Raw genomic sequence first — 27,534 nt, forward strand, 5'->3', positions numbered from 1 at the left:
TGTGGCACAGCACTGTATTTATTTCTGAAGTATTTGAGTACCCTGTACAGTCTAGGCTGCAATCCAGCTGTGGGGAGACTACATGTGTGCCCTGCAGAGGACTGATAGTTGAGTGGGAGGGACACAAAGGATAAGTAAAGGCATGTAATTTCAAATCAGTATGTAAACTCTCCTGTTAGTCTATAAAAACACTGAAGTAAGCACTGTGTGGACCCAGGAGTAAATGTAGAAAGTGCCAGTGATCCCATCTGTAAGTGGCATGTTGCGTTTATGAGAGCACGTCAACAAAAAATGGAATAAACCTTGATCGAGTCTCAACAAAAAGGCGAATGCTGATGATTGGAACAACTGTCAGTCTTAATTATCATTTTTGGTGACAGAGTCCTTTAGGCAAAACTGCTGAGAGATGTACTTGCCTTGTGTCGTTTTATCTTCCACTTAGAGGGTAATGTTCTGGGCAGTATGAGGATCCAGTGCCCTTCCAGTTCATCATTGCTGGAACACGAATATGGAAATGAAACTGCTAGCCAGTTGATCTTGAAATTGAAGGGTACTCTGGGTTATGCAGATGGGCCAATGCAAGCACAAAGATCCTTAAAAGAGTAGTTAAAGTAGTACCGCATGAGATAAACTTGACCTGTTATTCAAAGAGAGAGAAGGAAGACCAAGAGCCAAGGAAGATAGGCAACCTCCAAAAGCTGGAAATGACAGAGAAACGGACTCTTGGACTCTCCCCAGGGCCCGCAGAAGAGAAAGCAATCCTTTTAACGCTGTGATTTTAGCACAGGGAGACCTCCTTCAGACTTGTAGCTTACAGAAGGATAAATATTGTGTTTGTGTTGAAGCACTAAGTTTGTAGTAATTTGTTTGGCAACACTACATTTAGAGAACACCATTTCAGTTTATGTGAATGAGGAACTGGAGGCTTGGAGATGTTGAGCAAGTGTCCCAGGATCACAGAACCTACTCTCAGTGGTAAAACCAAGAGTTGACTCCATATCTGACTCCAAGCTGATACGTACCTCCCTCTAGGAATTTATATGACGGATCTACATGCAAAACTGATGACAGTATTTACTAATTCCTGAAGACAGCATGGACCTCTGAGTTCCCAGCACAAATTCTGACCAATAAGTTTCACCTGAGGCAAGTGTCTGTGTGAAAAATTTGTTTCCTTTGAGTGCAAATGGTGTCACATTGCTAAGCTCTGAGGAAAAATATCATTACAACTGTGAGATTTTTTTGAGACAGGGTCTCCCTGTAGCCCCAACTGGCCTGGACCTCACTATGTAGACCAGGTTGGCCTTGATCTCTGAGATTTGCCTGTCTCCCAAGGGCTGGGATTATAGGTATGTGCCCCTGGGCCCTGCACAACTGTGAAGTTTTAAGATCTTTGAGACAGCAAGATTAAAGAAATACAAGGTCAAATGGGCAGTAATCATTGGGGCACCATGTCAGATATTGGATATGTGAAATTCTGACGTAATATGACTACGGAGATCAGTCAGATTAAACTTGGTTGTGTGAAGAAAATCAGAGAAGGGAATATCCAGGAGACACACTATTTACAGGGAAAGGGCTGAAATATTTAAACTGTGGAAACTGTTCAGTTTTTGCTTTACTTGCATTCACCAAATTGACACGGAAACAGGTGGGATGTTAAGTGAAAATTCTCCAGGAAGGCGAGGGAGAGTACTCAGTTCACAGAAGCCCCTGAGTGTAGTGCGGGGTGCACCAATTAGGCCCTCTTAAGCTAGGAGAGGTCAAGCAATCAATACATGAATGAACAACAAAGGCTCGAAGGCAAACTCTTCTCTGCCACCAGTGAACCTACTAGACTTATAACTGCCTTCAGTTGTTTTCTTCAATAAACCAGCGCACAGATAGTGGAGATCTACCCACTTAAGGAAATGCTCAGGTGGGGTGTTAAATGAAAATTCTCCAGGAAGGTGAGGGAAACACAAGACTTCCAGGAAAGAAGTTCAAGTTTACTCTCTTACCTTCTTGAACTTGTTTGTCTTGTGTATACAATTCACAGGGCTCAGTTGCCATTTGGGATAGGAGAATCCATGGCTACCCTTAGAAGTACGTGCTGGGAAAATGAACAGCAGACCTCAATATTATCTGAAGGAATGTTGGAAACTGATTGCTGTTAGATGAAGAAGAGCCGATCTTCCTAAAACAAGGGACTCTACATTGGCTGACTAGACTTAGTGGACAGACTTGCACTGGGGAATGGCTGGGGACACTGACAACAGTGGGCCTTAGCAGGGATGACTGAGTACATGGGCTCCAGCGAGGGGGTATGGGAGGGTGCCAGTAAATGGGGGTATAAAGATGATTAAGATTGTTTGAGCTGTTCTGTATGAAATACACAAAACATACAATGAAATACACACACACAAAAGAAGTATGTGTACCAACAGGTCCCTGAAGAACACTTAGCTAAGTCTTAAACCCTAGCAAAGCCTCAGGCTCCATTCAAACACACAAAGAAGTTACTCGTAGTTCAACTGGGTCTTTAGCAGTCCCAGTGACAGAACTGAAGGGAATCTGAATTTATCATGTTGGCTAATGGCTCTGACCAAAGCTTTATTTCCAGCCACTGGGAGATCATTAAGCATCTCTATGATCCAGTGAAGCACTGGGCAGCTTGGATATTTACTGACTGTGTGACCTTGTCCAACAGGAGAAGCATGGAAGGTGTATAGCATATGGCACTGTTGCAATCTTGAAGGACGGCTTAGAGCATGACTTGGGTTTCTGCATCCTAGGCTCTGCGTACTCTCATCTACCTGACCTTTAACAGGTCACCTCATCTTCATGAATATCAGTCTTTTCATTTGCTCAGTAGGTACAAAATAGTATTTTATTTTGTATTTCCTGTGAGCATTAAATAGAACAATGGATACAGAGTGTTAAATATGGTTTTTGTGCAGAACAGATACGCAGTAGATAGTAGTAATTAAGAGCTATTTTTATTAGTGGAGGTGCTCACAAGGATGCTGCCGTTCTCTAGCTGCTCTGAACGTCAGTCCTTTAAACTATAACATAGGAAGAATTACACAGTGCTGTGATTAAATGCAAAGGCTTGTTTGACTCAGCAGCGTGCATACTGTGCATACTCAATACTGTTAACTACAACTTTATAGATGTTATTAAAATGTGGACACATATAAGAGCACATTGCACATTGGGGCTAAATTCAAATTTATACGCTGGATAAACTAAGTAGTTAGTGGAAAACAACCATTTGTGACAACAAGTTGACTGAGCTATTTAACAGGATGAACGTCATTGAAGACCCCTATCAGTGATCCATTCATATTTGCTCAGACATGACGACTGTGTGCTTCTGGGGTTGATGGTTTCCAGCTGCAAACAGCTGAGATCCTGTCTGCAGTTCTCTCCATTGGCCATAGCTCATGCACAGGGTGGTGTGACGATCCCTTGACACATTTTCATTGAGTTTCATGTTCCCTCATCGGGTGCAGCTCAGCCACAAGAGTAATCTCCTGAAAGAAGATTTCTCAACATCTCTCCCTTTCTTTCGCTCTCCTTCCCAAGCCTTTCTTTGCCCTTGAATTCTTGCCTTAGGGTCTCCCTCTGGGGGCATTCAGTTTAAGACCCTCTATTTCATATAGGGAAGGTAGCATGTACCTCCTTCTGGGTTGTTGAATGGATCAAATGACATCAAAGATGTTATGACTTTTGTATAGCACAAAGTAGTCCATATAAATGGCTTATTCTGCCAATATTTACAGTTTCCCTAGACCAATGCCTGCCTGAGTTGTTGCTGAGAGCTAATGAGGCCCTCATGTTAGTGCTGGCAATCGCTCTATTATCTGAGAGTTTCTGAGGATGCATGCTGTGCTCTCCTCCTCCAATGTTTATTGTTATTAGAATTTATCTCGTTTCTTTTTCTGTATATACCCTGTCTGCCCAACACTAGGCTATAAACTCACAAGCACAGGGACAACATCTACTGTCTTTGAGAAAAATCTGTCTGTAATCAATATGTGTGGTCCCTGGAACAGAGCTTGGCACCCATACAAGCTCAGTAAATATCTACTGAGTGAATTGATGCATTAATCTGTTATCACCAATCCCATTAAGAAGAAATTGCAAAAACAATGCAGAATACCTCAGCTTCCCCTAGTGTTGACACCTTACACAACTATAGTGCAATGTCAAACCCAGGAAACTGATAGAGGGAAAACTGAACTGTGTCCTGGTTGGGGCCCTGTGCCTCCTGCTTCTCTTAGAGTAAGATTGCCTTGTCACGTTCTTCAAGGCCTTTTATAACCTTGCCCTTCCTGACTTTTTGGCTTCCATTTCTGCCCCCCAATCCCCGCCACTAGACTTTTTGTTATGGCTGTTAGCTGTTGTGAATTTAAAGGCATTGAGTGATCCCTATCTTGGTTCCTGGACATTCTCCTCTGCGTGAAATGTTCCCCAAAGCTTGATTCCTCTTCCTGCCTCAGCTTGAAAGCATGGTCTCAAAGAAGCTTCAGCTAACTCCATTTCACACCTCCCTCTCCTGCCCTGGTTCCTTTTGTTCAGTTTGGTACAATGAAAAGTTTGGTCAGGCTTGTATCAATTTGAAGTAGAATTTCATTACTTAATTCAACTTTGTATAACCGATCTCCTCATGGAACTGAGTGTCCTATGGTCCTTTACACCTTTCCATATGCAACCAGGTCAATTCCTGTCACCACCCTATGAGGTAGGATTATTTGTAGTTCTGTTTTATAGACTGAGTACTAACAGTGCTGTTTTATGATCGGATAGTAGATATTTTGAGATCTTATGTGACTTTCCCTTGGTGAGCCTTTGATGTCAGCCACAGCTTGAAGGATGGTTCCAGCTCATGTTGACAGTAACCTCCATCATGCAGGCACCTCTACGGAGCTCTTCTACCCTTCCTTGTTTACTGCCCCAGGAATGGGAATGGGGTTATGAGAAGTCTCTGGCTTGTGGCCTAAATTCCCAGGAGTATCTACTGGCAGATGCACCTGAGGTGGAAAGTGGCCATCTCTCTTGCAAACTCCACCAATGGGGGATGCCAATGGGTGGATTAAAACTCCACTTACTGTTTTTATTTTAACAGATTTTTAAATTTCAGTTTGATGTGTGTGGAGGGTGGAGGACAACCTCATGTGTCATTTCTCAGCAGCAGTGGTCTACCTTGTTTTTATTTTTTGGTTTTTTTTTGTGGGGTTTTTTGCTTTTTAAGTTTTTATTTTTTTTTTCTATTTTGTTTTTTTGAGACAGTCTCTTACTGAGACCTGGGACTTTCCTACTAGGCTAGATTGACTAGCCACAGAGGTCCAGGGATCCTCCAGTCTCTGCCTCCCTAGTGGTAGGATTACAAATGTGTATCACCATGCTTGCTTTTTATGTGGACTCTGGGAATCAAACTTGGGTCCTCATGCAATGGCTTACTGACTGAGCTGTAACTCCAGCCCCACTTTCTGTTTCTTGATGGAAAACTCCAAAGTCATTCTAAACACGACTCTGAAATCCCGATGGAACTGAGTTGTTGTACGCCCCCAACCCCCACTCCACTTTCATCAGCAACATCACAGACTTACCCTTTTATTGCTTCCTCCCTGTCACATTCTCCCAGCCCTCACCTTGGCCTCCTGGAATCATCCCTCAAACAAGTTGCTTATACCTAAGCCCTTATCTCTGGTTACAGGGTCCCACATCTAGATGTTGCCCACACGTGCTGGGAGCTGCTCTAATTCCTTTGAAAGGCGTACCTTTCATTCTGACACCAGTCTTCTGAGTCAGTAGTACTCTTGACCTCACGTTAGAGATGGGGCAATTGAAAAAACAAGTTAAGTGTCTTCCCAAACATGTTTACTGACGACCTTCCCATATCCCCCTATGTGGTCCCCAGACAGCATGTGCTTTGAGATTGTGGCTTTGGAAAAGTCACAGGGCTTTGGTGAAGACATTGATGGAAGAAAGGGGAGCCAGGTAATTGTCAGTGGAGCCCTCCCTTTCTACCTGCGCGTGGTACCTCGCCACAGAAGTAAAGATGGAGTAAGTGGATGAATACGAATACCTTGAAAGCAGTCAGTGAGCAGTGAAGCTGAGATTCTGAATTCAACCTATTGGACAGTGGTCCAGGTTTACCTCCTGCACTGACTCCTTTTTATTTTTCTTTCTACAGGCCATGTCATTTTTATTTTTAAGAATTTCAAGCAAGAGCATTGTTTTGGCATTATTCCCACCCGTTTCAGTCCCCCACCAGCTCCTCCCATGTCCCCAGACTCCCTCTCAGTTTCTTGTCCTCTTTGATTATATTATTACATATACATGCATTTATATATATGTGTATGTTTATAAATATATGTACATATACACATAATACATACAATAGACACTATAATGCACTGAGTTCATTTAGTGGTACTTGTGTTATTTTTCTTTTCTTTTTAATTTAAAATTTTTATGTGTATGAGTGTATTGCCTTGCATGTATGTGAGTGCACCAGTGTTGTGCAATGCCACGGAGGTCAGAAGATTCCCCTAGAACTGGAGTTGAGGATGGTTCTTGTGTGGGTGCTGGAAATTGAACCTGGGTCTTCTGCAAGAGAAGAGCCATTTCTCTAGCTCCTGTTTCTCTTTTCTTAAAACCCAAAGGAATAAAGCTGCACAGTGAAACCCCTCTTGGGTTAAGACATCTTTTTACTGTAACCTTGCAGTGGACTGTGAAAACATGCCTCGATCTCAACTAGGACAGGGAACATTTTACATTTGTCAGAGCTCCAAGGAGCTTTGGACCTGGATGGCTAGTGCTCCACAGTGGGACATGAGCTTTGATGAGTTCATGATTATGTATGAAGATGCCACTCTCTCCTCCCAGACTGGGCTGAAGGACGTAAGCAAATCTAGCCAGTAACTCAGAAAACAGGGCAGGGACGGGAGAGGCTTATGGTGGTCATCCTCTATCATCCAGTCTATTGTGGAACAGAGGCGCTTTGAGCTTAGGGGTTAAAGTTTACTTCTTCTGGCCCAGGAAGTCTTTATCTCCTGTCCTCTTGTACCCTATTACCCACAGGGCAGCCTCTGAGATCCTTTTAAAAATGCTTTTCAAAATACTAATCTCATCATGTCCCTCCGCTGCCTAAAAATTCATCAGTTTTAAAAACTCCCTTAGTTTCCTTAGAATAAATATAGAATTCGTAATTATGGCCTCCAATAGGTTTGACCCCTGTGCTCATCAGAAGCCACACCTTCCGTGAAGCCCCACACTCCCACTCTTTATGCTGTGGCACCCCTGCTTGCCAGGCTCTGGTCTGCCTGCTGCATGCTCCCTTCTCCCCCGTCCCTGTAAAGTTGTTCGGTGTTCAGGTCTGATGACCTTTTACTTCTCTCCCTGAGTAGCTCAGATCTCTGATAGATGCTTTTGTGGAAGTTGGTGCTGCCCTCTGACACACACAGCATAAATGGGGTGTGGTTATTTTAAGTAGGTCTCTTCTAACAGAGCATAGGCTTCTTATTGTAGACCCCATTTCTGCTTTTGTTCACTGTTTTATCTGCAGTGATATGAGATTTGAGCAGTCATAAGTGCCTAGTAGGTTAGGATGGGTGAAAAGTTGACTGCATGCACAATGCTGGGCTCGGGAAGCAAAGGCAGACAGAGAGCAGGAGATGCAGGCAGCAGTATTGGAAACACGGCACTTAATCTTTGTTTTCTCATTGTTAAAGCCAACGCGATCCCATTGGTATGATTCCCCATTGCTTAGCCAGATTGTATGCAACAACTTTATTGAAGTCAAATAGATATCACAATACAGATTTATCCAACAGATTAAAAAAAATGGTTACAGATAGCATTTAAGACACAGGCTATTTTGTGCTAAACTGCTTTCAGTATCACAGATCACACAAGGAGTTTGTACATCAGTAACGACTTTATCTAGAAATGTGGATGCTTAGCATGCCCTTCCTGTTGGGCCCTTTGTTTCAGGTGAATTAAAACGTAGAGACATTTTCTTGCTAAGGGATGAATTCTCTTCAGTATTTCATGAGAGCCCTCTTTTTGGGATAGAGTGGCACAGGGAAACCAATTTTAACTTATGGGTTATACTCAAATCAGAATTAGTAATTCTGTTAAATTGTAACTTGAGAGTCCTAATAATTGGATTGAGGTACAGATTAGCTTCAAAATAGGATTTTAAATGCTTGGCTGGTCATGTAGGATTACAGGGTACCCTTTCTACAATACTTAAACTATGGGATCTAAGCCTACATCTCCTGTATTCTGAGAAAATACCACTTTACAAACACAGAGTTATTGGGCCTTATTACTCATGGTTCACAGGATAAGAGCCACAAAACACCACAGAAAGTTAAAGAATGGAACATTTAGTTAAGTAAATCAGACAAATACTGGGCAGTTATCATACAGAACACTGTCTGCAGATTGGGAAAAGTTCCAAACCTTACCTATAAGCATTCAGAAGGTGGCTTAGCCAGAGAAACAAACTTGCAAAGTATACAAAGTATTGAATACATTGCTTTAAACACTTGCTTAACAAATTTATGATGCAAACTGAAAAATCTTCATAAATGCAGTCAAATGTTTATTGTGTAAGAAAATGCTTATTCATGCACTAAATCATATAAGCATCATTTCATCAAGTAAAAAAAAAAACAGAGTAATTATCTAAAACAGAGATTTACAGTCCTACAGGACCTAAAGCGAAACATAATAATACATGCATGTTGTTATACACCAAATGGTCTTCCAGGAATCATTAAATTGACTTTTGCATCAAAATGCATAGGGAAACTTAATGCTATTTAATTTACTTTATGCATATTACATACTAGAGACTTTAAGCTACAAAATGCTTCACTATTTCAACACACATACAAAACAACCATAAAAGTACTGTGTATATAACAAGGTTCCTTCCAATTACCCATCTGTGATGAATAATGTATCTCCTCATGGCATCTAATCTCTAAGTACCATTTATCACGACCCAGGCCTTTCTGGCTTAATGAGGGCCACAGAGCTCTGATTTACATTCAACACTCTCTGCATTAATAATTGATTGAAACTCTTAAAAAATTCTTCTGCTACTGAAATGGAAGGTGTTGAGGCTATCTGGAGAAGAACACGGACACTATTCTGTTATATCTGGTTGGTAAAAGAAGTGGGGCCACTAGGTTGTTGGCCAAACTCATCAGAGGATGGCCCCAAGCTCGCCTGCTGGCTGTACCCACCACTTGACCCATAGCTGTCTTGGTTGTACCCGCCTTGCTTGTAGCTGCTAGAGTGCTTCTCCATGGGGTCTGAAAGGTATCTCTGTCCCGAGGAATGCCAGCCCGTCTCCTTGAAAACAAACCAAATGTTTCCAGCCCAGAGGATAAAGTTCAAAAATCCGAAGACCTGCAGGAGAACCAGAGCAAAGAGGTTAAATAACCAGACAGAAACCCCAGAAAAGTCTGCTTCACAGCAATTCTTCACAATACAAAATGTAGTTCTTCACTTTAATTTTGAAGTCTGTTCAAATTTTTCACTTGAAAACACCATTTGGCTTTGGATTCCTGGCCTCTGCTGAGTGTTTTCTACATGTCAGGCACCACATAAAGGGCTTTATATGTGTTGAATCCCTTAGTCTAAGAGGGCAGTATTATTATATGTCTAGATGAAAAATCTGGAAACAAGCTCAGCAAGGACAAGAATTTAGTCCAAGGTCGCATGACTTCATGTGGAGAGATGTGTGGTTCCACTCTCTTCTGTCCCCCTCCAGAGTCTGAGCTCTTACCTAAGCCATCACCATGTCCACAAATGAGGCATTCCTAATGTGTATAAGGTAATGTTCAGGGAGTTTAGGGCTGAGTAGTTTCAGTTTAATAATGGTGCATTAATTGATAAGGTCACCATCTATCTTTTTAGAGCCTGAAATGTTCCTTATCCAGATGAATTGATTCATGGATGCATTGACTAATCAGTGGTACAGGTGATAAACATGTATGTGCACACACACAGAGGTTGAGCCTCTAAAGTTGTACTTGCTTCTCACATTCAGAAACGAGTGCTGAAGCCAGTCTATGAAGTGTAGGCTTCAGAGAGGTATAAAGTGTCTTCTCAGAACCCAGTGTGAGGCTTTCCTATGCAGATTACTCTTTTCAAGAGCTGGTAAGTCAGAGGGCCGTGTTGCTTCCCCAAGGACCAAGTGCTTCATGGAAGCAAAACTGTTTACAATGGCAAGGGGCTTAGGATGGAGTTCCCCAGTGTTTGGCTTATTCGGGTTTGCCAAGACTGGTTGGTTGACTAGGTGATTAATCATAGAGAGTTTGTCTTAACAATCGTTTCAGAGACAAATGACAATAGTATGATACTAATCAGTGATAATATTAGACTATGTATAGTCGCCATTCCCATGTGACATTGGCCAGTTAAAATGGACTTAGGTCATGGCCAGAGCCGTGTGTGTGTGTGTGTGTCTGTGTGTCTGTGTGTGTCTATGTGTGTCTGTGTGTGTGTGTGTGCAGGGTAAGAGTGCTGTTGTCCTTATTTTTCGGGGTCTCGAGGGCTTGAATCAGGGACATTACTAAAATACTTCAGTATTTTAACTGCAGGTGTGTCACAGCATAACATAGCAGGTGTGACAAGTCAAATATCAGTCTTGGAGTAGTCTATGGGCTTTAGTAGATGGGTCTGTATACTATACTAGTTTGCTCTTAAGGTACTTTTATCTCCAGAACTCACTTTTTTTCATTCTATGGAATGAAGGTAATAGTTCTTTCCAAGGGGGAAAGTTGGAAATAAAATAATAAAGTGGATGTCAATAGACAGAGTTAGACACCTTAGTAAACACTCAGTGGCAGATCCTGCTCTACTCGCTGTCTACCACCATCCCATGCATTGCATTCAGCTGACTGTCACTGTCATGGGGCTTGGCAGTGAGGCCTCATTCTTGAGAGATGACCATAGCAAAAACAGAGTACTAGGCGCTCAACTGACCCAACAGAAAACTGATTTATCAAGACACCCCTGTGTCTCTGTCTCTTTTTCCTTCTCTCTTCCTCCTTCTTCTCTTTTACTCTTCCACTTTCCCTCTCCATTTCCTATTGCAAATTCTTTTCTTCCCTTAACATTAATTTACAGCCAATTTTGTGCCATGTCCTAGGCTGACGAAGATGTGAAACATAAACAAAGTGTAATAGTTGTTTAATCAAAATGAATTAGGTAATGACCAACAAAATTTATACACAGGGTGTTATACCATGTGTGTAGTAGCTATGACAATTTTCATTAAAACAGACATCTTCATTTGATTCTACCTTTGTAAGTACATGCCCATATATGGATAGAAAAATATGAAAGGGTATGCTCTGACATGAAGGGATGGCTCTGTCTAGGGATGTAATCTTATCTGTTTGCTGTGTCTTGAGATCTCTCCCTTTATTCTTGCTGTCACTGTTTTTTTTTTTTTTTTTAAAGATTCAACTTAAAAGTAAGAAGAGAAACAAGGCATCTGTCTGGGTGTGTAAGGAGCACTGGTTTCGTGTCGCCCTCTTCATGGAGGAACCATGAAGTTCTCTTGGCTACCACATTTAGGGACATACTAGTCTTTGAATTTTGCCATTTGTTGCAACTGAAATTGGGAGAGAATTTTGATTCAGTCTCAGAAATGGGGGGCACAGAAAGATGGGCAAGCAAAGCCAAGAAGCAGAAGTGAAACTATGAGCAAAACAGTTATATTTAGTGAAGCTTTGATTGAATCGAGATATTAAAAATTCTCTTCCCCCTACACTCCTTTGAACTCTAGCACTATACATTTAGGAAAATAAACACATGATCCTAGAAGCTTTCAGTTGGTTTTTATTCAGCATTTTCCACAGATTGGGCACCATGTTAAGTATTTTTAAACTTTATTTTTATTTTATGTGTATATGTTCACCTACATGTATGTAAGTATACTTGTGTCATGCAGTGCCTGCAGAGGCCAGAAGAGGACATCAGATCCCATGGAACTGGAGCTAAAGATGATTGTTAGCCACCATATGTGTGCTGGGAACTGAACCCAGGTCCTTTGCAAGAACAGCCAGTGTTCTTAACCCCTGAGCCATCTCTCTAGACCCCATGTTAAGTATTGTTCATGGATTATCTTCTTTAAGTAGTTTGAGGCCTACTATATAATTATCTACATTTTACAGAAGATGAAGCTAAAGTTTTAGAGAGTGCCTAAGGGCAGTCAACTGTTGCATAGTGGAGCCAGGATTCCTACACAGGAAGACTCACTCCAGAACTGTGCCTTTAGCCATTTTGAGTAGAATAGTCACTGCTATAGTTAAGTCTGGAAACATTTTTCATGACCCTTAACCCCCTTCCTTGCATGTGTAATATCTGGATATCTTGCTTACCTTTCAGTATTACTGTTACATTACAGATGCCAAAGTGCTTTGCAGGAAGTAACTTTATTACGAAGGTAGTAAATACGATTGTTATTTCCTGACCTGTTTGCTTGTAGAAGCCACTAGTTGTGGTGTGTATTTGTTCCCTTCTTTTAAACTTGCATATGCTCATCAGGGTGAGTGCTGTGAGGCATATTTGACTACACAACTCACCTAGCCTATAGCTAAGTGAGACTGAGGTGGACAACTGACCCCAGATGAGCCAATGAGATTCTATCAGACATTTGGAAGTGGACTCGAGTGAGTGAAACTCCGTTTAAGCAGTTTCCTTTTCTAAAAACAATTACTTATGATTATTATTATTATTTGTGTGTGTGCATGATATGTGTACATGATGTGTGCGTTTGGGGTACATGCCATAGTATGCCTGTCGAAGTCAGAGAAAAATTTTGTGGAGTCAATTCTCTCCTTCCTCCTTTACACAGTTCTAGGGTTTGGACTCAGGTCACCAGCCTTGGGCAGCAAGCACTTTCCCCAATGAGCCAGCTCACTGGCCAAAGCTGTTTCTTTGAAAGGAAAGGCAAACTTAGAAACTGTGTGTGCAGGAAAAAAATCAAAACTTTCTCTGGAAAAGGCAAACAACATAACAGACATTCTCTTTCGACAGAAATATACATAAAGAGGCAGAGTGAGGGGTGGAGAAGTGGATGGCCTCGTTTCTTAACTATCTTCCGGTTCACAGCCCTGGATTCTACTCTAGGAAAGAACGTTCTGGAGTTTTTCTAGTCATTTTCAGTTTTTGCATAAATTAGCTTAGTACAACTTGAAGGCGTGATTGTACTTTTAAAAATAGTGTGGTGGTTGGTTAATATCCTTTTATTTAATTTCCCAGTGTTAGAAATACAAAACTGATTTCCTTTGCAGTGAAGTTTCAGTCCTGGAGCTTTACCACTTGAGCAGAAAAATGGGCAGTTAGGTAAAACTTCCCCCTGCATGGCAACTCAGAGAGACCTTTCTTTGGTCTGACATCTGGATCCCTGGTTCTACCCTAGATGCTGCTTTTTATGTGTCTTCAAGTCTCAGCAGGTTCGTGATAACATTTCAAGAACTGTCATTTACATGAAGTTGGAGTCAGCTTCCATTTGTGATCCAAATATCTGAATGCATGCAGACACTGGCTCCAGAAACAGGATCCAAAGAACTGATGTTAGTGGTGAGGATTGCTTTACTTTGGTCAATTTGAATAAACTCATCCATTCTGAGGAACTGGAAGACCCTGGGCTGGTATAGATGTACAATGGCCCGGCTGGACTGCTCCTTTCCCATAACTCATCATTTGGCTTCAGCTGATTCCTCATTTAGTTTTGGGAGACACATTCTTTATAACTCCTCTCTTCTAGCTCAAAATGTATTAGAGACAACAGAGGAGAACTGAAAAGACCATGCAGAATGTGGAACTTTTTATGAGATTGATTATCAAAGTAGCAATTGACTAACAGCATGTTTAATTGATTGTTAAACCTTTCAGGTGGTTTGATATTTGGTCCCTTAGATTTTGAGTTCAAAGTTACAATTACCTTTTCTTAAACATTGTCTATAAACAAGTAACTGAAACAAGTGCTACGTATGTTAACATGCAGTTCAGAGTAGTCATCCTTAAGCTTGGCCAGCAACACATAAGAATGATCGTGAGGCCCTAAGGCATAGTTTATTTCCATGGTTACTATTTCATCAAGGCCAGATTTGTGGAAAGATCATCAGGAGCAGGCAGCAACTCTTGTCCTCTGCATAACTGCCTTCCTTGACTGATTTTCAGAAAGCTGCAGAGACACAGGTTAACTTTGGAGCAAAGATGATTATTAGGATTTGCTAAAGAACGCTGCTCTCCCGAGCCTCCTGTTTTCCAGTACGTTTCTCTTCACCTCCATTCTAGCTTGTGTCTGTTTCAGACACAGCTTCTCTCTTTGGAATAACACAATTTCTTACACTTATGAATTAAGAATACAGCTTACATCCTTGCTGTTAACATTCTCCTTTCCCGCAAGAGCCATACACTTGATGACAATATGTGATTTTGTTCAACTAATTTAGGGCATCTTTTCTAAAGCTATCGGGTAACTAAACTACAAAAGAAGGCACACAATTATGGTAACTATTTAGGTACCTTTGCAAGTCATGCATTTCCTTTTGTATCCTACCAAGCATAAAATAGACAGTGCCTATGCTTGCTAAATCAAAAAATAAATGAATGAGTGAATATTGCCACCCAGAAGTCTTTAGCAATGGCCAGTTTGGTATATTCCATGTGTGGCTTTAATAATGTTTTTCTCCCAGGAAATGTCTGAGCTATCACATATTCTTTTTAACTTCCGGCAGGCTTTAGCTTAACATTTAGGTTTTATGTCTACTCTGGCTTGGAATTTTGACTTGACATCTAAGCCACAACTGTTACTATTTTCTGGGTTTTTATGAAAACTATGTAATCAGCAGTACTCAGTGTGTGGACTCTGGACAATGAAAATCTTGACGGCCAAAAGATCATCTTGCTACTGCAGTGAAATTTCGCCATTTTGCCTGGGCCAGTTTTGGAGGCAGAAATGTCCACTGTGGCTTTGGAGGTGTTTTTCTTATTCACTGAGAGTCAAAGATTTGGGAGGTACAGTGTTGGTGAACAGACTTGTTGAAAACAGACTTACCACCGACGTGTTCAAGCTGGACATGACGGGGCTGTGGACAGCCATACATTTGTTGGACGGCTGCTTGCAAGCTGACATCAGTGACAAGACTTCCTTGGGATCTGTTGCAACTTTGACATCAGACAATCCTTTCGCCCAAGCTGATGAACCCACCAACCACAAGAATGAAAAGACTACAGTCACGATGAAGTCCTGCACAAACAAAGATAAAATAGGAAAATAAAAGAGACATGAGTTCCAGAAACAAGTCCATTGGTTTATGAAGCCACTCAAACTGTCTTTTGAAAAATTACAAGATCCCATAGCATTTGGACCTAGAGAAACATGTTGAAAAAAATAATAAAGCTTTGTGACACTGTATTTATACTCACACAAGATAGACAATAATACTGTTAATTATCGAAAGCCTGCTCTGTCTTGGGTATCACCCCAAAGACTTTATAGTGCTTGTCTTATAGTTCTCACAGAACCCCTATTTTGCGTGTGGCAAACCAAGTGAAAAAATGATTGAAAGCTTGTCTGAGATTCTATAGATTGTGATGGCATCCTAACTATTGAGCCCACGTTGTTTTTGTTGTTGTTGCTGAAACAGGGTCTCACTATGTAGCCTTGGATGACCTGGAACTCTCCACAGACCAGCTTGGCCTTGAACTCACAGAGATCCCCTGCCTCTGCCTCTGCCTCCCAAACCCCACGTGCCCAGCAGAGTCCATGTTCTCGATTGTCATGATGTGATGATTTCTAACATTTAAAGATACTTTCTCATTGATAAAGACTCCTGGGTGGCAATATTCACTCATTCATCTATGTGTTAATTTTACAAGTATAGGAACCATCTATTTTAGGCTTGTATGAAGTAGAGGACAGTGATAGCTGTGACATTTTTGTGCTTACTACAGGTGAGTTTACTATAAAATTATGTTTATACTAAGCATGTTATGCAATATTTATGAAACTCAGTTTAAAGATGAAAAAAGTGATATATGTGGAAACTGAAGTATGACACACAGACGTGACAGAACCAGGTCTGTCTGACTCTGAAACTACCTGTTATGTCTGCAGAGAAAAGATGCTTCCTTACTGTCACCAAACAAAGTGTCTACAATGTCAAGGAGTTGTCATTTTAGAGAAATGTTTCCAGGGCCAGTGAGATGACTTAACAGGCGAGGGTGTTTATTGCCAAGCCTGGTGATCTGAGTTTGAGACCTAGGACTTACATAGTGGAAGGAAAGAACTGACTTGTGCAAGTTGTCCTCTGACTTCAACATGTTTGTTGTGGTGCATGTGCACACATCTGTGAGCACACACATACAAATAAATAAATGCAATAAAATGTTCTTGGGGGAGGTGACAGTTCAGAGTCAAAGTCCTGTACTTAGATGATTTTAAAATGATGGGACGAATTTTCTACTTAACTGTATTGATATGTAACTAGTGTAAAAACATTAGCTTTTGCTTACCTAAAATAGTAAAAGCATGGAACTGGAAAGGAAATGTAAATGTGAAACTCAAGTAAAAGGCTGCTGTTCTATCCTAAGAAGTAAGTCTCCCAAGCAGAGGATTGGGTTCCTATTTCTTTCCTCCCTTGTAGGTTGGTAGGTCTTGTCTGGATTGGCCAGCCCTCAGGTTGCTTGAGTGATTTTCATCAAGACCCTATGGCCTGCTCTGGGGGAGCTCTTATATACTGGAGATGCTGTTTGGACCTAGTGTTTGTTAGGTGTGACCCTTTGGTGAATGTTCTGGAAGGTCTCACAATGAAAATTGGCTAAATTTTCTGAGCAACCAGTATCTTTGATCTAGTGGCTATTGCTCACTCATTTCCCTTTGACTTAATAATATCCGGGCCAGTGTTTGATCATTCCGAGTCTGTAGGGCAGGGGTTACCCCCATCCTTACCTTGTTTCCTACATTTGTCCCTTTCCCCTTTTTCCTTCTCATATCTAATTATTTCTACCCTGAGTTTTATGCACCCTTGTAAGCTGTCTCACATCATTTCTGGAATGAGGCAGAGGTAAAAACAAACAAATACAGTATCTAGAGCTGTTTCAACTCTAATAAGGACAGTTTGTGCATAGTGATTAGGTGTGGACTGACTGTCAAATCTCAGTGATCTCTTCATGTCCAATATGGCACCTTATTTCATTTTCCCTTATTCAAGCAGCATTTATTCTTATGATTTGTAGATCAAAACATCCAAAGCAGGGGTCCCAAAGGCAAAGTGAAGGTGTTGGCAGGGCCCTCAGCTTCTCTGTGGGCTCTAGGGAGACCCTGTTTTCTCACTCCTGGGAAGGCTGCCCATCTTCCTTGCTCACCACCTTTCCCGTGGTCAAGCATCAATGGCCTGTCTTCTTCTCCATGTTGTGTTACTTTGACACTGACTCTTCTGACTTCTTTCCCCACTTTCGAGGCTTTATGGCTACACTGGGCTTATCCAAGTAACACAGAGCCTTGCTGTTTGAAAATTAGCTCCGCAATCTCAGTTCTATCTGCAGTCTTAATCTCCTGATGCTGGCAGCATGATATAGTTACAGCTTTTAAGGATGAAACTGGGGGCATCTCGCAGGGTTGTTATTCCACCCACAGACTTGGAAATGTTTTGGATCTGAGGATTAATTGGGGAAAATTTGGCATTTTAACAATGGTAGGTCTTCCAAAGTGTGAATATGGGGTATGTGATTTCATTCATGCATTCAAGTAATATGGTTTGAGTAGTGTGCAGTCTTCAGAAAAGTCTTGTGGGAGATAAGAATATGAAAAATAAAGGCTGTGCCCTTCACTGTTACATATTTGTTAGGATCCAAAGTTATCATATAATTCCAAGTATTTGGCAGGGCTCTTCATTATTTGTACTTATAATCAGCAACGGGCTTGTCAAAATGCCAATAGGCTACTGGAGTGCGAATAGGATTCTGTGAGCCCTTTCAATTAGAACATGGAGAAAATTATGTCAAACTTTAAGATTTGCTTGAGTGTTAACAATACTGAACGTTTACTGAGCACTTGTCAGATACCAAGGATCATTCTGAGTTTGCTTGTGCTAACTCACTTAGTCCCGATAGTGCTGAAACACATGCGAATCCTGTCTTTAGTTTGCACTTGAGAAAACTGATGTGCCTAAAGCCAGTAGACAGAGGGCCAGGACTCTAAGCCTGCCCATTTTTCCAAACAAGATTTCAACTCTGGGACATGAACTTTGTCTACCTGTTCTTTACTGGATCTTGGGCAGGAAAGATGCTATTAATGCATATTGAATGGGAGAATGAATGAATATGCAGTATAGTCCCAATCCTATAAAATGTATCTTTATGTATATAATGCTCTAGGAGAATTTAGCAAGTAGTAATGGTTAGAGATTAATTTTTCCTTTTTTACATAAACTTGTGCATTTAAAAATATATTCTATAATTAGACCAAATAAAAACATGGTAAAAACATGGAGGTGTGATGAAGATATTGAATGACTGTCCCAATGGCTTTCCAGACAGAAGTCCACATTGCCCCATCTGCCTATCTGTCTTTTCAACAATGTGAGGAATTATGCTTGGACTAAAGAAATAACATTAGAACTGAGAGAAATTGCATCACAGTTTCAAAAGCATAGGCTTTAGTTAAACTTTCTAACCCTGAGACTAGCATTGAGATATGTGGCCGTGCTCGCCAATGTGCCTCAAAGAGCCTGCCTCGATTTTTTTTTTTTTTTTTTTTTGCTTCAGGATAAACGAAGTTGGGGGCGACCTTGCAGAGGAGACATGGTGGGAGCAAACATCTGACCTCACTTTCTTCTCATTCTGCTTCTTACTGAGGCTTCCAAGTGGCCAAACCCAGCCCGAGGAAGTCCTTAGAAACCATACATTCAGCTCTTCCCTACCCCTTGACACAGAAGTGGTTAGGGGCGATCTAGTGCTGGAGATCTCTCACACTTCCTGAGAGACTACTCATAACAGGTGCTCTGCTAAGGCCCCCCAAAATACCACTAACCTTACAACTTGACGACTTAAATTTTCCCTGTGTTACTTATGAGGAAGCGGAAGCATAGGCAAGTTAAATACTTAATATTAATGCCCGGCTTGACCGTGTTAGCGTGTCATAGGCTTTCTGAAAACATAGAAAAAAAGTGCTTTTTGCTGTGTGGATAATTACTTTAATCAATGTTCTCTAAATTTCAGACAGTTTGGTACCATTTAAACGGTTTTGATTTCATCTACACACCTCTTATGTTGTTGAATATTTATTCCATAATTAAATAATATTTATTATTTCATTAAAATATGCATTTTTATACCAAGAAAGGTTAGCCTAGAAAGAATTACACATGTACTCTAAGTGGTAAGTCGATATAGCTTCCCATAATAAAAGACTGAAAGCATTAATGTTTTTTATTTTTGTTTATTATTTTTATTTTATGTGTGTGAGTATATTGCCTACATGTATATAAGTGCACTGCTGTTGTGCAGTGCCTGTGGAGATCAGAAGAGGGCATCAGATCTCCTGGAATTGGGGTTATGGACCATTTTTAGCTGCCATGAGGGTGCTGGGAACTGAACCTAGGTCCTCTACTACAAGACCCATCAGTGCTCTTAACCTCTGAGCCATTGCTCCAACCCCTGAAAATGTCAATATTAATACATTAAAAATAATATACCTCAGAGGCAGGGTTGGTTGACCATGCTCTAATGGATGACCATGCACCTAAGAGCATATGGACAGCAAAAAGTGGACATGACATGTTTAAGGAAAACAACAAAGAGGACAAAGTTGGATGGGTGGGGAAGGAGGGGGGTGGATCGGTGAGGAACTCGGGGAGGGAGCCTGAATATGATCAAAATACATTGTATGAAATTCTCAAAACTAATAAAAAAATTAAAAAGACAAAAATGGTAAAACATAAAAATAAACAAATTTGTACAATGTATAAGAAAAATATATACCATAGACCCTATCTAGGGATATCCGCCAAAAGCTACAGAGTCCAGGATCTTTGTTAAAACAAATTAACAAGTGTTAAGAGAGTTATTAATGACATTCACCAGTGGAGCCTGCTCAGAAAGCTTGATGCTAAATCGAATGTGGAATGGCTTTCTCATCCATGTTATTGAATGCCTTCTAATGGCTGTGTAGAAAGCCATTTTCTGTAACAGGAGAGTTAAATGTCTTGAACTTGGGCCATGACTTTCTTCTGATGGTGTAGATAAGAATCCAGTCATTCACTAATACCGTTCCTTATCTAACAGAGTGTGTGCATGGAAGATGAATTTCTATTATTTACTGTTAATCTATCCTGATGCATATTAGCTCTTTAGATCTATCACGTGTTGGCTTTGCTTGTGCTATTCATCCCCATAGAGCAGAGAGCCTGCCGTTTGGAAAGTGCTTCAATGTTTCAAGAGCCTTCCTGCTTGAGACCAGAGTGGTGCCAAGAAGTAGTCAGAACAAGCATTACCAACCCCACAGAAAGTGCGGCCAAGACAGTTACATGATCTATATGCCCATGGTTCATTAAACGATTTGAAAGTGGACTCTGAATTATTGAGCTCATTCCGTACTTAAAGAATTTGGCATGCAGTCTGGATGTGTGTCTGCAGTATATTTGAGATATCTGTTCAGTGAACCAAAAAACAGTTTCCTCAAGAGGGAACAGCCTGGCTTAATTTTGACTGGGTGGTTAGACTTTGTTTACCTTGGGGAGAGTGCTTTGTTGCTCTCATACATTTCTGTTAGCAAATTGATTTTTTAATTATTATTTTTATTTTATGTGTATGAGTGTGTTACCTGCATGTATGTGAAGGGCACCTGTGCTGTGCAGTGCCCTCAGAGGACAGAAGAGGGCATTGGATTTCCTGGAACGGGAGTTACAGACATTTATTAGCTACCACGTGGGTGTTGGGATTCGAACCCAGGTCCTCTGCAAGAGCAGTGTGCTCTTAACCCCTGAGTCATCTTTCCAGCTCCAGAAAATTGTTTTATATGAACATTTAATGTAATAAATTTGTTAGTCTTAAATCACTCCAGGACATTTACCAAGAGTAATCTTCCATGAGAGGAAATTATTTGAGATGCAAGTAAATGAGCCCATCTAATTCTGACAGTGGCACATTATCGTTTCACTGCAGATTGGTAAATATAACCAATGACTCCATTTTTACATGTTATCAAATATTTCCAATATTTAGTCCAATGATTTTATTATTTTGTCTAGTTGGTGGTTTTGATTGTTTTCTTTCCTTCCCTCCCTCCCTCCCTCCCTCCCTTTTCCTTCCTTCATTTTTTTCTGTTGCTGATACTTATCCCGAGATCCCATCTGAACACTGGGTAGCCGAGAATTATCATCATCTTCAGTTTAAGTGGATTTTCTTTGGGACTTCTACTTCCAAGAATCTCTGAATGAATCCATGAACCAGGAAAGACCCAGCATATAGATCCGAAGGATTGAACTCAGGTCTTCAGGCTTGGTAGCAGATACCTTTCCCCACTAAGCCATCTAATGGGCACAGTGCTTAGTTTTTGAAATCTGTACACACTGGTGTAGATGTTTTATGCCTACAGTATGCCATAATTCATATGTAACCACCTTCCAAGTACTTAGTAGCCACAAGTTGCTGGTGCTGTCCAGTTGGTGAGCACAGATTAGACCTACAGTTAGCAAAAGAAGTGCACTAGTATTAACAGTGAACAGAGGGTGGTGCCCTTTTCTGTTGTTTAGGATCACCAATGTCACAGTTTCTTTTGGTACTGTGGTCTGAGATAGCCCTGATCTCCATCTCTTGGTTTAGCTTTGACAACAGCCAAGAACCCTTACATTCCCTCCTTCCAGTGGGCTCTCATAGGTGGGTGAACATGGTCACCCGGTTTATTATTTCAGTGGCCAGATGGAGACCTGTCTGAAAGTAGATTGGTGGGACTAAAAGGTAGTTTGGGCTGTCTGTGATGAGGGCTTAAGGAAGGAGATGAGTTCCCAGCACAGCCCTGTCCAGATGAGTGGTGTTTAAGGTGGGCTGGGGACAGCGGACTAGACACGGCAATGAAATGGAAAGAACGACTGCCTTCCTTGTTTACTGAGCTGGTGAGCATGCTGAGATGCAGAGGGAGACAAGCAGGAGGATCAGGAGGAGAAGAGAAGAGAGAAGGAAGAGGAAAAGAGAGATGGAGAGAAAGGGAAGGATGGGGGAGAGAGAGGAGGGCAGAAGAGAGAGTAAGGGGAAGGGGAGGAGGGGAGGAGGGGAGGGAAAGGAAGGAAAATGGAGGGGGATAAAATAGGAGGTGAGAAGAGAGGAGGGAGAGAAAGAGAGAGAGAGAGAGAGAGAGAGAGAGAGAGAGAGAGAGAGAGAGAGGAGGAAGAGAAAGCAGAGCAGGGGAAAGAAGCAGTGCCTGGGAGGGGAGAGGGAAAAGAAGGAGGAGGGGAAGAGGCGTGAGGACCCACCGCCATCTAGCACGCATCACGTGCTCAGTCCCGGTTCACTGACCTTTATGACAACTCGGTGAAGCAGGTAATATTCTTATTTTAAAACTCAAAAACTGAAACCTAGTTTCTAGAGGTATACTAAGTGAGTTTGGACCAGCTTTGGAGTTTCCTGTCCCAGAAGGCTCATCACTCCTCCTGATTTTGAGTGTGCTTTGACAAATTCCATTAATTCCCTAGATTTTAGAATCTTTACTGACAAATCCCCTACGGAAGTGGCTGAAGCCTGAAGGAGCTTGAGTCTCCACAGAGCCCGGGCTTAGAAATGGGGTTCTTGTTCAAATGTGCAAAGAAAACTCTTCAGGGTTAGTCAGAGAGGTCAGGGTCATCAAATTTGCTGTTCTTTATTAGCAAGAAGAAACGGAAAGCTGAAAAGTCAGCAATCATAGCTGAATTCTGAGCTGTCTATGACTTCGGATCTGAGTCACTGTTCTAATTTGATTTCTGGTGCTGTGATAAAACACTGACCAAAAGCAACATAAGGCAGGTAAGGATTTATTTAGCTTACACTTCCAAGTCATAGTCTATTCTTGAGGGAAGTCAGGGCAGAAGCTCAAGCAGGAGCCTGATGCAGAGATAGTGGAAGAAGGCTGCTTGCTGGCTCACGCCGCTTTCTTCCCAACATTCAAGAGCTGGAGGCTCTACTTTATCCCTCAGTGTGTATGTGTGTGTGTGGGGGGGGGGTAGACAGAGAGACAGAAAGATAGAGAGACAGAGGATTGGAGGAGGGAGTAGTCATCTCTGTTTCCTCCCAGCAGGAGCTCTCTGAGATCAGCTATTGCTTTCTGTAGGCAAGGGGCCCACAGAAGTAGAAAAGGACAGAAAAACCAGGTCATTTATTTTTCACTTATATTATTATTTTTAAATATCTTAGGTGTATGAGTATTTTACCTACATGTATGTAAGTACATCACATGTGTGTAATGCCTATGGTGGCCAGAAGAGATCCCCTGGAACTGGAGTCAAGGATGATTGTTAGCTGCTAGTAGGGGACTGTGAACTGAACCTGCATCCTCTGTAAGAACTACCAGTGCTCTTAACTGCTGAGCCATCTCTCCATCCTTAGTTAGTTTCTTCTATAGCTCGGACTACCTGCCTGGGGAATGGTACTGCCCATAGTGGGCTGTGTCCACCTATATCAATTAACAATCAAGACAATCTCCTACTTGCATGCCCATAGGCCAATCTGATCTGGGAAATCTCTCAATTGAGATATCTTTCTTAGATAACGCTAGGCTGTGCCAAATTGATAGTTAAACCTAAGTAGCATAGTTGCTCTCTCTGTACTTTGGGAGAGAAATTCCTACTCTGTTAATCTGATGATTGTTATGGGTACCAACTACTTCACTCTGTTGGGAAAGCCTATTCATCCCAAATCCGCTTTCTTCCCAACATCCAGGAGTTGGAGGCTCTACTTTATCCCTCAGTGTGTATGTGTGTGTGTGTGTGGGGGGGGTTGACAGAGAGACAGAAAGATAGAGAGACAGAGGATTGGAGAAGGGAGTAGTCATCTCTGTTTCCTCCCAGCAGGAGCTCTCTGAGCTCAGCCATTGCTCTCTGTAGGCAAGGGCCCACAGAAGTAGAAAAGGACAGAAAAACCAGGTCATTTATTTTTCACTATTATTGAAGTTGGAATAAACTTTACAGTCCTTCAATGTTACTATTGTTGATAGATTTTTAATACCAGAGGTACGTGATTGCCAAGGAGTTGCTTTTGACTCTTCCAGAAGATCACAATGAGGAAGAGGAGAGAGGGACGGTGGTTAGTCATGGTGATAAGGAGAGCTGCTAGCACCTCGGGAGTAGTTATTTATGTCTTATTTGCACTTGATTACTTAATCTTCCAACAACTTGCCTGGGATGGATACTAGTATTTTCCTATTTTATATATGGGATGAATTATTTAAATCAATTTTGAAAGACGTGTAGCCAAGATTTGAACCCAGAGAATTTGGTTCCAGAATTTGTACTCTTAATCTATTATAAAAACACTATTTTTAGAGGGCTGTGATTTTTATTACTTTAAAGTGAAAAAAAAATTAGAAGGTCACAGTAATACTTACGGCTATCATTTATAAACAGTTTCTGTATGCTAACAATTCTGTGCACCCATAAATTATTCATTTAAATTCTCAAAACACTCTGAAATTGTCCTCATTGGCCCCTCTTTACAGTGAGAAAGTCAAGGCTAAGAAAGATTAAGAGATTTGCTTACAGGGCCATAATTACTATGCTGCTAAGCTTTGCTTAGGACCAAGGTTTGCTGAGTTCTAGCCTGCGTCCATCCTTGATAGTCAAAACTTCTCAGAGCTTGATTCAGCTTTAATGGGTGCCTACCATACTTGAAGTTTGATTTTACCTCATTTATCCTCACACAATCCTGTGAAGATGCTTCTGGTTTTTATGATTCACAAATGAGACTTAGAAGCTACCGGCAGAGTTGAATACCAAACTCAGGTGTCTGACTCTGAATCCCACTGATTTGTTCATTGTTGAATCTGTCTCTTGTATCGTCATCTAACACGTGTGTGTGTGTGTGTGTGTGTGTGTGTGGTGTATGTACATGTATGTGTGTGGGTTTTGTGTCTACTTATGGAGGCTGGAGGGAGACGTCAGGTGTCCTGCCCTATCACTCTCCATCTTAATGGCTTAGAAAGGGTCTCTCATGGAAGCACCAGTGATCCTATTGCTCCCACTGCAGTGCTGGGGTGGCAGGTGTGTGTGGCCACACTCAGCTTTTTACATGGGTGCTGGCCATTCAAACTCAAACCCTCATGCTTGCTCAGCAGGTACTCTTGTACACTGAGCCATCTCCTTAGCCTGTCCAACACATCCACTTTTTGTTTCATTTATTTTGAAACAGGGTCTCACTATGTAGCCAAGATTGGCCTTGAACTTGTCATCCTCCTGCCTTGGCAACCCTGCTGTTCATACTACAGGAGTGTGCCATGATGCCTGCATAAATGTGATAAGTATTCTCTTCTCTTTTAATTAGTCTTGATACAGGAAAATTTGACTATGTGGTAAGTCAAAGTGCAACCGTATAGAAAAGTACACAATGGGCTCTGATGGTCAATAAATCAGGTAGCCTTATTCATTTCTTCTGAAAACCTTTATTGAGAAACTACTAAGTGCTGGATATTGAGAATATAGTAGTTAATAAAACCCAACATGCTACCAATACTCACTGTGGTAGAAGTGAGAGACCTTAAATCAATAATCCAAAGGAATGTCTGACTGAACTTGTCAGAAAAAGGACTTAGTGTTTTGATTCGCCTGCTGATTTTTAAAATGTATTATTATTTTATTATTTTACGTGTATGAGTATATTGCCTCATGTATGTAAGTGCACCCATGTTGTACACTGCCTGCAGAGAACAGGAGAGGGTGTTGGGTCCCCTGGAACTGGAGTTACAGATGGTTGTTAGCCACCATGTGGGTGCTGGGATTTGAACCCAGGTCTTCTGCAAGAATATCAGAGCACTTAACCACTGAGCCTTCTCTCCAGCCCCCTCCTGCTAAATTTTTAAAAAGTATGGGGACCCAGACTTGCATAGCCTAGAGGGACAGGGAATGCTTGCCCTTTGTCTCAGAAGGATGATGCATACTGGTATTGGGTCAGAAACAACAAAGGATAGTTCTTGAGCTGCACTGCTAGGAGAGGTGGGAATCGGATGCATGTTTCTTGGAAGTGGCTCATGTGCTTACTAGGCTAACAGTTCTCAATACTTACCAATCTGCCACCCTTTCCATCTTAGAAAGCTGAACAATAGAGAAGATGAGTCCAGGGTAGATCTGTTAATGTTTGAATTGTGGCAAAAGAGAATTTCTTCCTGGATCCTAGCACCTGAGCAGTTTGCAAGCCTGGGAAGCATTGTTGAGTGTTGCTAGTTTAGATATCAATGAATACATAAACAAGCCCAAGTTCTTAGATCAGAGGTGAATCAACTATTGAAAACAGTTTGGATATCTTAAAGTTACCAAACTGGCACATGGAGGGGGCGGGGATCATATTAGCAGTTAGTCAGCAATGAAACTGGAAATTTGGGGAATGTTATTGAAAACATATCCATCTTTCTCTCTGCTTCCCTGGGCTGCACAACCTGCCAGCCTCTTTCCTGGATCCCACAGGGCTGACCTCTAGGCCCGGAACCACCACTGCTTCCTGATTCCTTGCATCCAGAGGAACCCAGTTTCTTCTCACAGTCCCCAGGAGCCCTCTGGGCCTGATACCGCCCTTACTTCCCTCTGCTTCCCTGGGCCTGCACAACCAGCCAGCCTCTCTCCTGGCTAAGTCCACCGCGCCCTCCGTGCCTTGACTCCCCCAGCCCCATTCACCCTCCCATCTCCCCCTGTCAGTCTCTCCTCCTAGCCTGGGTCCTGTCCCATTCCTTGTCTTGACACCCCAGACACCAGGGGAACCACCACTTCTTCCTGATCCCTAGCATCCAAACCAATCCAGTTACTTCTTGGTGTCCCCAGGAGCCCTCTGGGCCTGGTCCCACCCTCACATCCCTCTGATTCCCTGGGCTGCACAGCCCACCAGCCTCTTTCCTGGACACCAGGGCTGACCACTTGGCTTCCTGATCCTCTGCATTCAGACCAAGCCAGTTCCTCCCTGCAGTCCCCAGGAGCACTTGGGGTCTCTTCCTGCCCCCATCTCCCTTTGCATCTCTGGGTGGCATGGCCACAAGCTGCCTGAGACCAGCATCTTTCCTGGGCCCTGTTCCCAGGCCAGTCCAACCCCCAAATTCCTGAGGACAAGGTCTTTCCTGGAGAGATCCAGACCTTAGGAGAAAGCCTGAGAGCATCTAATCCTCATCTGACTTGGGCCTCTGTGGGAACTCCTGAAGATAAAAGCAATCTGGCCACTCCAATAAAAAATCAAAACAGAGACCCAGAAGCTTAGGGGAACCAACTTTCATGCCCAAAAAGTAAACCACAAAGACACATAAAGTTCACAAAAAGAAGCAGACCTAAACTTGAAGGCTTG

General features: G+C 41.9%; 1 protein-coding gene across 2 annotated transcripts in view; it reads right to left on the minus strand.

Moving 5' to 3' along the window:
* Positions 1–7,752: 7,752 nt before the first annotated feature.
* Positions 7,753–27,534, minus strand: part of Synpr (synaptoporin) — a 371,499-nt gene continuing 351,717 nt past the window's right edge. For both annotated transcript variants that reach the window (XM_008827500.3, XM_008827501.3), the window contains 2 exons: positions 15,086–15,277; positions 7,753–9,414 (listed from right to left, as the gene is read on the minus strand). In XM_008827500.3, the coding sequence (XP_008825722.1) occupies positions 9,157–9,414; positions 15,086–15,277 (450 nt within the window). In that variant the 3' untranslated portion in view covers positions 7,753–9,156. The remainder of the gene's footprint in view (positions 9,415–15,085; positions 15,278–27,534) is intronic.

This window comes from Nannospalax galili, unplaced genomic scaffold (assembly GCF_000622305.1).
Source record: "Nannospalax galili isolate Female #2095 unplaced genomic scaffold, S.galili_v1.0 scaffold91, whole genome shotgun sequence".
NCBI lineage: Eukaryota > Metazoa > Chordata > Mammalia > Rodentia > Spalacidae > Nannospalax > Nannospalax galili.